Genomic DNA, 13,748 nt, shown 5'->3' with positions numbered 1-13,748 from the left:
TTTTTTGCAATTCACTCAATTGTGCTTAAATAATGTCTTCAAGACTCAAAAAAAGGAAAAGAGAAAAACCACTTAGCTGGCTGCAGCGTCCAGGACAAGCATCCACACCAGACGGACCCATTTCACCTAAGGGCTTCTTCAGGAGTTGAGGATGCCGCTTCTCAACTGGTAATCTCTACTCCAGTAGGTCTCTGTGAAGACCTATAGCGCAATGCAAGAATAACAAAATCAGTCATTATCCTCGCATAAATCATCCATTTCCCTGCTTAATAAAGGCATGAGAACTGAAAAACAACATGAGGCCAAGCATATAACTTAATTAGACTCGCCTGGCTGCAGGCTCAGCCGCTGCACAAAGTGCCGCAAGAAACTGGCGGCTTACTTATCCAGAAAGACCTCATACGTCACAATGGCTGATCTGACGTATTAGCTGCAGCTGATCAAAAGCTCAACTGTCATACTTGCCAGCCAATCACTGGGCTGCGGTTTTTAAAAGGGCACACAAAGCGTGCAACGGCAAGCCAAATGGCCAAAAAAATGAATGACAGCAACATCGAGTCAGCATCGAAAAAATATAAAAGTTATGTGTGAGTAGAAAAGTTATTTATGAATGGAAAACATAAAAGAAAAAGACATAAAAAGAAAAAACAAGAATCAATATACAGTCCCTGTCAGATGTCAAACGAGCCTCTAAATCCTCCCAATGCAATCAAAAAAATACAGTCCAATCAATTTTAGAGTTCAAACTCCCAAGCTCCACAGACTTCAAATGAAAAATCCAACGTTGTTCCAATTGCAGTAGGTGTCTGTCCAGATCTCCCCTGCATTTTCGGGGAGATATTTAAGATTCGTATGTTAGTATACAAGGTTTTCCACAGTATTTGCCTCGATTACTGTCACCTTCATCCTCTATCTAGGATGTTGTGCTCCTTACAGCAACACCAGTTAGTGGTGCCCTCTTTTTGTTTCATTTGCATGGACACTATTCAATCTAAAATTTTCTATGTAACTGGCCCATCACTCTGGTACACTCTTCCTATTTTCTTTAGACCAAAGCATTCTCTAGAGGCTTTTAAAAAGAAAATAAAGGCGCTGCTCTTTCAGGATGTGTTTGGTATAACTTGATGTCTTTCTTTTTGTTACCCTAACCAGCTCATTTTCGAAAGTGATCGCCGGCCATCTTCCAACACAAATCGGGAGATGGCCGGCGATCTCCTGAAACCGGCCAAATCAGTATAATTGAAAGCCAATTTTGGCTGGCGCCAACTGCTTTCCGTCGCGGAGCCGACGAAACATCAAGGGGGCGTGTTGGTAGGGTAGTGAAGGCAGGATGGGGGCATGCTCACGAGATGGCCGGCTACGCCCGATAATGGAAAAAAAAAGCCAGGCTTGACAAGCATTTCGCCGGCTTTACTTGGTCCCTTTTTTTTCACGACCAAGCTTCAAAAAGGAGCCCCAACTGACCAAATGACCACTGGAGGGAATCGGGGATGACCTCCCCTTACTCCCCCAGTGGTCACCAACCCCCTCCCACCCCAAAACAAAAAACAAGAAAAAAAACTTTTTTTGCCAGCCTCTATGCCAGCCTCAAATGTCATACCCAGCTCCCTGATAGCAGTATTAAAGTCCCTGGAGCAGTTTTTAGTGGGTGCAGGGCACTTCAGACAGGTGGACCCAGGCCCATCACCCCCTACCTGTTACACTTGTGGTGGTAAATGGGAGCCCTCCAAAACCCACCCAAAACCCACTGTACCCACATGTAGGTGCCCCCCTTCACCCCTTAGTGCTATGGTAAATGGTGTAGAGTTGTGGGGAGTGGGTTTTGGGGGGATTTGGGGAGCTAAACAACCAAGGGAAAGGAGCTATGCACCTGGGAGAATTTTTTTAAATTTGTTTTTTTAGAAGTGCCCCCTAGGGTGCCCGGTTGGTGTCCTGGCATGTGAGGGGGACCAGTGTACTATAAATGCTGGCTGCTCCCATGACCAAATGCCTTGGATTTGGCCGGGTTTGAGATGGCCGGCATTATTTTCCATTATGGCCAAAAACCGATACCGGCCATCTCAAACCCGGTGAGCTCTAATATTTGACTGGGCCCAACCGTATTTGCGAAGAAAAAGATGGCTGGCCATCTTTTTCGAAAATACGGTTGGTTCCGCCCACTTATGGCGCCGGCCCCGGAGATGGCTGCCCATAGAGATGGCCGGCGCCGTTCGATTATGCCCCTCTAAGTCATCTCCACTCCTCTGGTGTTCGTACTTCCGGGGAGGATTAGCAGGGGGTCATGGTTGGGTCTGTGGCCTTTTCATTTTGATGTAGTGTCCTATCAGTCATTGTATTTCTCTGTTGTTTTTATTGTTTTAATATTTTATTGTAAACCGTTCAGAAATGCTGCTAATTGTACAGTATATCAACTGATAAACATAAGTCCCATTTACATGTGTAAATTTCTAGAATACTGTCATTTATCTGCGTTCAAAAATCTGGAGTGTTTGTGGATTGGATTGATCCAGAATGCTTCATGTATTAAAATGGTTATATTTACAGGAAAAACAATCAAAGAAACTTAAATATTATGTCTCATTTAATTAGACCACATTAGGAGAAGGGGATTAAAAATCAAAAATCAAAGGAAGATGGTACTGTAAATGGAACAAAAAAGGAAACAAAGGAAATAGCAGGATAGTCTAGTCACTTATTTCTACAGTCTGTTTCACGAAAATGAAGGGCCCACAACTTCTGGATTGGTAACCCCTCTGCCTTCAAGAAATACCGTAATTGTGGTGGATCATATAAAACATAGGTATTTTCCGGTAAAATTTGTTTTTCAATGTTCATGTTTCCTGTTCAAATATGTTTTTCTTGGATTGTAACATTTATAAGCTCAAATGTTTAAAAAATGGGTATATTTATTTGTTAATTTTCCGCAACTTCTGTTGAATCTGCTGCACTGCCTATTGATGGAACACTAGTTTGATCGGCAGACAGCTCTATTGTTTTCTTCAACAACTTTTGTATATCAACTTGTTTACAACAATTGTAATTTCTTTGTGATAAGATTATTCTGTACCATGTGCACAAGCAAGATATCATAAAGACTAAAGTTATGGTTCTGTTCCACAAATTTGATAACTGTTTCCATGCACTTTTCTGCAGTGGCCAAAGATATCTTCTTTTTCAACTTTTTTGTCTTCTTCTCCAGATTCTTCTGAATAATTCACTTCTTTCTTATCAGGAGTTGTAATGCTTTCAAGGATTTCTTGATCAGTGAAAGTGGCTGCAACTTCAACATCATCTTCAGTTCATATCCACTCTTCTATGTCATCTTCATTAAATTTGCATAGAGTGTCAGTCCCGCTGAAAGGGAACATGAGCCCTTGTGCTCGATGGAGGAGGGTTCCTCCCCGAGCTGTCGGTCAACCCCGAGTTCCCCCTGTGTCACCCTCCGTTCCCCAGGGGTTGAGCCCCCAGGTGCAGGAAGCCAACAGCTGGAAGAACTGAGTCCAGAACAAAGTCCACGGGGCCTGGCCTAGCCACGGGAGAAACGAGGACCAGAAGCAGACAGCAGAGGAGACAGGAATGGGCAGAGGTCAGTACCAGGCAGCAGACAATAGCGAATCCCGGATCAGGCAGAGGTCAAGACCAGGCAGCAGGCAAAAGAAGAGTCAGGAACAGGCAGAGGTCAGTACCAGGCAGCAAACAATAGCGAATCCAGGATCAGGCAGAGGTCAAGACCAGGCATCAGGCAAAAGAAGAGTCAGGAACAGACAGAGGTCAGTACCAGGCAGCAAACAATAGTGAATCCAGGATCAGGCAGAGGTCAAGACCAAGAAGCAGACGTGAAGGTATCCAGAAGCACTGCAACTACCCAAGGAACTGAGTAGAAGCCGAAGCGTGGAAGGACTGGTAGTTGGGCTTTAAATAGAACAGGAATTAGGCCCAAACATATGCAGCTGTCAACAAAATGACTGTCCCCTTCGGAGACGCTCTTACGCCCAAATATGGCCTTCCTTCCTGAAACTGCCCAACTCCAAGATGACTGCCACAACTTAAGACGCCCACCTCTAAGATGGCCACCCTATCCTGGAGATACCCAAATCCAAGATGGCCGCCCCATCCTCAGATGCCCATATCCTGGTCAGGGAACATGACATAGATGATTGTCTTCCAGATCTAAGTGAGCAGAGTCCATCAGTTCTTGCACTTCAGATGCCCTCTGCAATCAGACAATAATTTTGATTTATGCGGGCGGGCCCTACAGTTGTTGACAAGTAGCTGACACTTTCTACTTGCAGGCTTCCCCAATTTTCTTAAGTTTTGACGAACTGATGGAGCAAACTCATGAACAAGCCAGTTGTGAAATATGTCTTTGTTCATCCAAACATTTTTTGGGAGGCTTTATAGGTTACAAGTGAGTGCACAATTCCTTTAAGGGCTTGTGGATGCTGAAATTCGTCAATCACCAAAAGCTTAATTTTATGCTAACCTGAACATTAATCTTTCCTTATTAAGCTTAAATCCTGTAGCATTTCATTTTTGGTTTCCAGCCAAAGTTTTCGTGGTCAAACACTTCTAGTAAACCTCCATTTTATCAGCATTATACATTTGATTGGGTGTGAGATCATAGTTCGTTACCATTTTTTTTCAAATGTTTCCATATATTGTTGCTTGTTTATCAGGCAATTGTCTTTCTCCAGACAACATGGCTTTACCAAAGGGAAATCGTCCCAAACGAATCTCATTGAGTTCTTTGATTGGGTGACAGGAGAATTGAATCAGGGACGAGCTATGGACGTAATCTACTTAGATTTCAGCAAAGCTTTTGACACGGTTCCCCACAGGAGGCTCTTAAATAAACTGGAGGGGCTGAAGATAGGACCTGAAGTGGTGAACTGGATTAGGAACTGGTTGACGGACAGACGCCAGAGGGTGGTGGTGAATGGAATTCGCTCGGAGGAAGGAAAGGTGAGTAGTGGAGTGCCTCAGGGATCGGTGCTGGGGCCGATTCTGTTCAATATATTTGTGAGTGACATTGCCGAAGGGTTAGAAGGTAAAGTTTGCCTATTTGCGGATGATACTAAGATCTGTAACAGAGTGGACACCACGGAGGGAGTGGAAAACATGAAAAAGGATCTGAGGAAGCTAGAAGAATGGTCTAAGGTTTGGCTATTAAAATTCAATGCGAAGAAATGCAAAGTGATGCACTTAGGGAATAGAAATCCACGGGAGACGTATGTGTTAGGCGGGGAGAGTCTGATAGGTACGGGCGGAGAGAGGGATCTTGGGGTAATAGTATCTGAGGATTTGAAGGCGACGAAACAGTGTGACAAGGCGGTGGCCGTAGCTAGAAGGTTGTTAGGCTGTATAGAGAGAGGTGTGACCAGCAGAAGAAAGGGGGTGTTGATGCCCCTGTATAAGTCGTTGGTGATGCCCCACCTGGAGTATTGTGTTCAGTTTTGGAGGCCGTATCTTGTTAAGGATGTAAAAAGAATTGAAGCGGTGCAAAGAAAAGCTACGAGAATGGTATGGGATTTGCGTTACAAGACGTATGAGGAGAGACTTGCTGAACTAAACATGTATACTCTGGAGGAAAGGAGAAACAGGGGTGATATGATACAGACGTTCAAATATTTGAAAGGTATTAATCCGCAAACGAACCTTTTCCGGAGATGGGAAGGTGGTAGAACGAGAGGACATGAAATGAGATTGAAGGGGGGCAGACTCAAGAAAAATGTCAGGAAGTATTTTTTCACGGAGAGAGTAGTGGATGCTTGGAATGCCCTCCCGCGGGAGGTGGTGGAAATGAAAACGGTAACATGCGTGGGATAAGCATAAAGGAATCCTGTGCCGAAGGAATGGATCCTCAGGAGCTTAGTCAGGATCGGGAGGCGGGGCTGGTGGTTGGGAGGCAGGGATAGTGCTGGACAGACTTGTACGGTCTGTGCCAGAGCCGGTGGTGGGCAGCGGGACTGGTGTTTGGGAGGCGGGGATAGTGCTGGACAGACTTGTACGGTCTGTACCAGAGCCGGTGGTTGGGAGGCAGGGCTGATGGTTGGGAGGTGAGGATAGTGCTGGGCAGACTTATACAGTCTGTGCCAGAGCCGGTGGTTGGGAGGAGGGGCAGGTGGTTGGGAGGCGGGGATAGTGCTGGGCAGACTTATACGGTCTGTGCCCTGAAGAGCACAGGTACAAATCAAAGTAGGGTATACACAAAAAGCAGCAAATATGAGTTATCTTGTTGGGCAGACTGGATGGACCGTGCAGGTGTTTTTCTGCCGTCATCTACTATGTTACTATGTAATACCATGACGGGTCTTGAAATTCCTAAGCCATCCATCATTAAATGCACACTTAGATTCAATGTTAATTTGGTAATAAGCATTGGCCCAGAAATCACCATACCTTCTGATCATTTGAGCAAAAACCATTTGTGCAACACTTTATCAAGATTTTTTAATTTTGGCTTATGTAAACTGTTTCTTTCAGAAATTGTAAGGCTCATAGGAGTCTGTAAATTGTAGAATTTTATTTGTTGCTTCTTTTATATCGTAAATTGTAGATTTACCAATATCATAGGTTTCTGTTAGAACAGCATTGCTCACGCCACTTTCTAGCTTCATAATTATTTCAAGTTTGTCAATCAGTTGTGTTCTTTCTTCTCTTCACACCACAAAGTTTATCTACTTTAAGGAGTCATTTGTAAGTAAGAAAATATGGAAAGGGTGTGTCACAGTTTGTTAATTTCAAAATGACATCTGTGTGGACTATATTGTCGCTTGTTACTGCTGTGCAGGGGGCTGCCAAGGGGGTTCAATGTTTGAGAGGGAGATTTTAGTACACACCCCTAAACTTGGTTGTCCCATCCAGCATCACCATCTCTCTCTGTCTCTCTCTTTCCCCCCATTCAGCAGCACTTTCTATTTCAGTGTCTCTCTTTCCCCATCCAGCATCATTCCCATCTCTGTCTCTCTTCCCCCCTCCCCCATCCAGTGTCTCTGTCTTTCCCCTATCTAGCATCACTCCATCTCTGTCTCTCTTCCCCCCTTCCAGTCTCTCTCTCTCTTTCCCATCCAGTGTTTCTTTCTCTCTCCTCCTCTCTGTCTCTTCCCCATCCACCATCACCCCGTCACTCTTTTCTCCCCATCCAGCATGGCTTGTCTCTCATCAAAACTGCTTGCCCCCTCCTCTACAGTCTATTTGTTCAACCTTCACTCAGGATTCCAAGTGTTCCCAGCATGTTGCCTCTAGATTTGCTGGTCCCACCCCCTATGACATAGACTTCCTGTGTCGGAAGGAGTGGGACTGGCAGATCTAAGAGTGATTCCTGCAGGAAAATGGTCCCATGCCTGCATCTTTACAGCTGCGTGTACTGGAAAAGGTTTGGGTTTCAAAGGGTCTGGTGGTCTGGATTTCTGGCATCCAGATTTTTGAACTCTATTGAATTACTGTTATATTCTAGTCTTTTTACCACCACTCCAAATTATTATGTACCAGCCATTCACAAATTGGAGTGATAAAAGACCAAAGCCTCGTATGAGAAAAGCAATTTTTATTACTTACCAAAGTACAGATACAATCAATAGTTTCTCATGGGAGAACAGCGCTGCTACACATAGGTGTTCTCTACCACTGTCTCTCCAAAGTATTGTTCTGATTCAGCTGCTTATATACCTGTATTTTAACCAATGCTTCACATAGGTTTAACAATTTATCTTTTTCAAAGATCATCCTGTTTTCTTTCAACCCCATCTGTTTCCCCTCTAATGCTAAACCACATTTTCTTGTCTTTTCATAATTACTCCTTTCCCATGCCTGCTTGCTCGCAGGAATGTCTTATTAGATCATGAGTTCCTGGTTCACATGCTTACCAGTTTTTGCCCTTTGGCCCTGTTCCATGGTGCATGACCTGTGCTCATTATTTACATTACCCACACTTACATTTTCATGGGGGTGTTCCCTACGTGGGTTTAGGGCAGGAAAGACAATAATGTGCAGTTTTGCATTTCAAAATTACATATGTTTTTCATGGATAAAGTAGCCAAAGAGAAGTAGTTTTCAGTGTCTACAAGGATATTTTCCGGGGTAATTTTGAAAGTGAAAGCATACACATACTTTGCTTTGAAAACTGGGGGGAAATCCATGCATAGTTTTGAATTCACACTGAATTATCACATGAAAACTCAAAATATATCCAATTATATAACATGAAATATTATTATAAAAGTATGCTTTTGTTGGTTTAGATGTGGATGAATGCATTGACCGTCCCTGCAGCCAACAGTGTGCTAATGTGTATGGCTCTTACCAGTGCTACTGTCACCGAGGTTATCAACTCAGTGATGTGGATGGAATCACATGTGAAGGTACGAAGTTAACAGCTAAACTGGGTCCTTGTCAAAGAAAGTATTAAACATTTTTGCTGTAAACAATGGGAAAAGCATGGTTCATGAAATTCTTTCTAATCCCGCTGCACATAAATGCCTCTCCTGCCTGGTTAAATCCCTTTGAATATCAGGCCTTATGTTGCATTGAATCAGTGTATGTATACTGCAGCTGTTGGAACTGCTTCTCCGCTTGAAATGTATTGGTGCATTTTTGGAAGGGTTCATTTCTCTTCCTCAATTCCTGTGACTAGAGCTGCCTTCCAGTACTCCTCACCCACTGCCTTCCTAGTGGCTGGATGCCTGGATTCTCCCTACTAGCTGCTAGTTACAATGGAAGCAGGCAGGACAGGCTCAATTCAAGGAAGTTTAATGACAGGAGATGGCATGGTGTCAAAGAAGCTGAAGCCCATTCCCCCAGCAGCTGCTATCTTGGTATGTCCAAAACATGCTATCATTTGCTGCAGCCACATTGTCATTGTGCATTGTTTTATCTCAGTTATATTTAGACACATGCCGGATTGTGCAGCATAGGGATATACACAGAGGAGCTTACAATTAAATAAAAAAGCTGTCAGAGAGCACATGGAGTGGTGAAAAGCTTCCAGGAGGAAGGGGGTTCTTTGTGTGAGACAATGAGCAGAGTTGCGGAGAGAGAGGAAGATGGAAACTTGCTGGTCAATATTCAGCCCACACCACAAACGATTTAACCGGGCAGGAGCCTTTCCTGCCCAGTTAAATTGGGCGGTTGGAGTCTAATCCTGGGATAGACAGAGGTACCTGGGCCATGGGTTGCTGATGTCACTGTCTTTTTGAGATGAAAAAAACAAAAATAATAAAGGCATATAGTGCAGCACTGAAATCCACAGTACAGCATTGCAAATAAGAAAGGGGGCTTGCAACAATTGAATTTTAAGGAGTACAAGAATGCTTCGCAGAGCTGCCAAGGGGTCCCTATTTTTGAGAGGGATATTTTAGTACATGCTTCCCAGCCCTGTCCCACTCTGCCTTGGCTCTACCCCCTGGCATACCTCAATCCCACGACCATTCCAAAAAATATTTTATTTACACCAGTGACAGCATGAATGGGTATGAGGGAGTGTTTCTGTTCACTCTATTAAACCCCTTGTCCAGCACCTCCCCCCCCCCCCCCGGGACATGACTGTGAGGGGGCCTTGGTCCCCCACTTTGAGCTTAAGCCCACTCCAAAATTGTGGCACTGGTTGAATCACTAGCGGAGATGCCCAACCCCCACTAGTTGAAGAGGTTTACTATATGAGCCTCCTACCGTGCTGTCTGAGCAGTGCAGCACTTGGCAGCGTGCTGCTGGCCCTCCAGCATATACTTAGTGCAGGCACTTGAAAATGGAAAATAAGATGTTACCTTTTTATTGTACTAACCTAATACCTTTTTCAATTAGCTTTCAGAGACCAAAACCTCCTGCTTCAGGTCAGGACAGTATACTGTTGTTATGGTACTTTCTCCTGACCTGAGGAAAGAAGTGTTGGTCTGTGAAGGCTATTCAAAAATGTATTAAAACCAGTCCAATATAAAGGTATCACCTTATTTTTTATTTTAGTGGAGGATTAGCCTAGTGGTTAGTGCAGCAGACTTTGATCCTGGGGAACTGGATTTGATTTCCACTGCAGCTCCTTGTGACTCTAGGCAAGTCACCTAACCCTCCATTGCCCCAGGTACAAATAAGTAGCTGTATATACTATGTAAACCACTTTGAATGTAGTTGCAAAACCAACAGAAAGGCTGTATATCAAGTCCCATTCCCTTTCCCCCCTTTATTTGCATTTATTAACCTTTATTAACACAGGTACCACATTACTTTATCCTAAATTTAAAATAAAATTATTTTCTGTACCTTTGTTGTCTGTTCATTTACTTTTTCTAATTGTGTTGGTTCCAGTCTCTTGATTCTGCTTTCCTTCATCTTCTCTTAACTCTCTTGCCAGCGTTTCCTGTCCATTTGTCATTTTTCTCTCTCCGTTTTCTTTGTTTTCGTTAACTTATTTTTCTGCCTCTCTCTGTCTGTCTGGGTTTAATTCATTCTTACTATTCAGTCTTTAATTTCTCTTTTTACATCATCTACCTATGACTTTTCCAGTCTTTAGTTTCCCTATTTTTACTTCATCTACGTATGGCTTTTCATCTTTTCCTCATAGTTTGGGGGGGGTGAGGGGGGGCATTGCACCCCAAACGCAGGGCCGGCGCAACGCTGCAGGCAGCTCTCGGTCCCTCCTTCCCACCCTCTGCTCCCTGACAGCCCTTCTCTCCATTCCTTCCTGCCCCCCTCCACGTTTAAACCTTTATTTTTCAGTCATAGCGACGGCAGTGAAGAAAACAGCACAGTGGGCTCACCTCCAGCCTTTCCTCACAGTGTCCCACCCTCGCGGAAACCAGAAGTACATCATCAGAGGAAGGCGGGAAACTGAGAGGGAAGGGAAAGGCTGGAGTCGAGCCCATTGTGCTGTTTTCTTCACCGCCGTCACTGCGACTGAAAATAAAAGGTTTAAACGCGGAGGGGGGCAGGAAGGAATGAAGAGGAGGGCTGTCGGGAAGCTGAGAGTGGGCAGGTGGGGCTGGGTTGGAACTGAAGGAGACTGAAAAGGGGGAGCTGGGGAAGTCACTGGACATGGATGGCAGGAGAGGGTGGGGGGATCAAAGGAGAATCGGATGTGGATGGGGGCAGAGAAGAATTGCTGGACATGGATGAGAGGGGAGGGAAAGGGAGAGAGACGAAATCACTGGACATGGAGGGGAGGGCAGGGGCAGAGGAGATTCGCTGGACATGGAGGGGAGGGCAGAGGAGAGAAGAGAAATCGCTGGACATGGAGGGGAGGGCAGAGGAGTGAGGAGAATTGCTGAACATGGATGGATGGAGGGGGCAGAGGAGAGAGGACATTTGCTGGACATGGATGGATGGAGAGGAGGGAACTAGAACTCAGGGACTGAAAAGGGAGAGCTGGAGAAGTCACTGGACATGGAGGGGAGGGTGGGGGTAAAAGTAGAATCAGAGATAGATGGGGGGAGGACAGAGGAGAATCACTGGACATGGATGGGAGGGGAGTGCAGAGAGAATCACTGGACGGATGGGAGGGGAGGGCAGGGGGAGAGAAGAGAAATTGGTACAATGCCGCCATGGCAGCCCCTGACCCGGACAAACTTGGAATCGGCGGTAACATTATTAACTGGATAAAAGAATTCATCACCTCAAGATCCTATCAAATTAAATCACCCACTGATATCTCATCCCCCTGGTCACCTATCTGTGGAGTACCTCAAGGATCCCCTTTATCGCCGATACTCTTCAATCTAATGATGATCCCACTAGCCAAAGCCCTATTCAGACATGGTCTAAACCCTTTAATTTATGCTGATGACATTACTATATTCATTCCCTTTAAATCAAACCTAACAGAAATCTCTGATAGAATATCCATGGGCATGAACATCTTAACCTCCTGGGCCAACACCTTTAGGATGAAATTGAACAAAGAAAAAACACAGTGCCTAATCCTTTCATCTCAGCACTCCGCAATCCCCCCATCTAATCTCACCATCTCCAACACTACAATCCCCATTTCTGAAAACCTGAAAATCCTTGGAGTGACACTAGACAGCCTCCTGTCCCTCGACAATCATGGCACACCCACCACAAAGAAAATGTTCACAATGATGTGGATATTGAAACGCGTAAAACCATATCTACCCCAGAAAACATTCCAGAATTTAGTGCAATCCATGGTACTTACCCATGCTAATTATTGCAACAGTATTTTCTTAGGCTGCAAAGCCTATATCCTAAAAAAGCTTCAGACCACCCAAAATACAGCAGCAAGACTCATCTTTGGCAGATCACGTTTTGAGAGTGCAGCTCCTCTCCGTGCAAGACTACACTGGCTCCCAATCAAAGAACGTATCATTTTCAAAGCCCAGACTTTAATCCACAAGATAATACACGGAGAATCTCCGAACTATATGATAAATCTGGTCGACCTTCCAGCAAGAAACATGTCTGTATCCTCACGAAAGTACTTCAACCTACATTACCCAAGCTGTAAAGGTCTCAAGTACAAAACTTATTATGGATCCAATTTCTCCTTCCTGGGCAGCCGTCTACGGAACGCTCTCCCTAGACCTATCCGAGCAATCCATGACCACCTACCATTTAGAAAAGCACTAAAAACCCATCTATTCAAACAAGCCTACCCAAAAGACCCAGATTAATCTCTTGAACCCATCTAGCTTACATATACTGAAGAGAAAACGACATTGACCCAGACTCTATCTCCCACCGTACCTTCCTCTCTCTATCACCTGTCTCTACCTACCTATCCATCCTATTATTATGTTATACTTAATTTCCTACTTTACATAACAAAATTCTGTGTTACCTATTACTATGTAAGCCGCATTGAGCCTGCTTTTAGTGGGAAAGTGCGGGATACAAATATAATAAATAAATAAGGGTAATTTCAGTGATGGTGAAGTCGAACTACTGGTGCAGGAGATCGAGCGAAGACACAGCAATCTCTTCACTCCCACAGGCCAGAGGCTGGCTGCAACTACAAAGCAGCGCGAATGGGAGGCGGTAAGGGACTGGCTGAATGCAGTCTTCCATTGTGGGAGAGACGTGGAAGACTGCAAACGCAAGTGGCGCGAGCTGAGGCGTGATGTGAGGAGGAAGGCTGGTGGCAACCCCCCAGCAGATGACACTGCTAACCTCACCCCCGAGGAGCACATGATTCACGGCCTCTTACCCCAGGAGGGGATCCACGGGATCGGGTCCCGTGACACCTCAACACAGCCGGAGGGCTCAGGTAGGTTGACCATTATGAAGCTGGGGTATCTGTTGTGCTGCACTACACTCTGTGTTACACAAGTGGGGGGGGGGAGGAGTTTCAGCAATGTGTGTCTTCATATCTAGACTAAAAGCCCACCTTTATGATGCTGCCTTTAACCACTACTCACTTGCTCAGTACCCTTACTCACTATCCCCACCTTAGTAATTCCCTTACTTGTCCTCATAGGCGCCCGGTATAAGAGGCTTGGGGCCTCCCCAGCCGCAAGCCCCAAGCGTCTCTCTCTCTCTCTCTCTCTCTCAGTCATCTATCATACCTCGTGGTGTTAGAGCAGCAGTGAAAAGCATTGCACGCTGCTGGGCTCCGTGCTTTGTTTTGCCTTCTCTCTCTCTCTCTCTCTCAGCTCTGGCCTGCTCTCATTTCCTGTTTACGCAAGGGCGGGCCAGAGCTGAGAGAGAGAGAGAAGGCAAAACAAAGCACTGAGCCCAGCACTGCTGCTCTAATACCACAAGGTATGATAGATGACGTTTAAAATTTGAAGGAAGCCTGGAACTCG

The 13,748-nt window shown here is 45.0% G+C and overlaps 1 protein-coding gene across 5 annotated transcripts in view; it reads left to right on the top strand.

The window, feature by feature from the left end:
• The window catches only part of FBLN1 (fibulin 1), a 1,130,965-nt gene that overhangs the window by 609,095 nt on the left and 508,122 nt on the right, over window positions 1–13,748 (top strand). For all 5 annotated transcript variants that reach the window (XR_003943425.1, XR_003943426.1, XR_003943427.1 and 2 more), the window contains exon 12: window positions 8,241–8,360. Coding sequence is in view for 1 of the 5 variants with exons in the window: in XM_030215291.1 (XP_030071151.1) it covers window positions 8,241–8,360 (120 nt within the window). In the remaining 4 variants the exon portion in view is untranslated. The remainder of the gene's footprint in view (window positions 1–8,240; window positions 8,361–13,748) is intronic.

Source organism: Microcaecilia unicolor, chromosome 9 (assembly GCF_901765095.1).
Source record: "Microcaecilia unicolor chromosome 9, aMicUni1.1, whole genome shotgun sequence".
NCBI lineage: Eukaryota > Metazoa > Chordata > Amphibia > Gymnophiona > Siphonopidae > Microcaecilia > Microcaecilia unicolor.
Note: the sequence above shows the minus strand (reverse complement) of the source record. Positions and strands in the feature narration are given on the sequence as shown.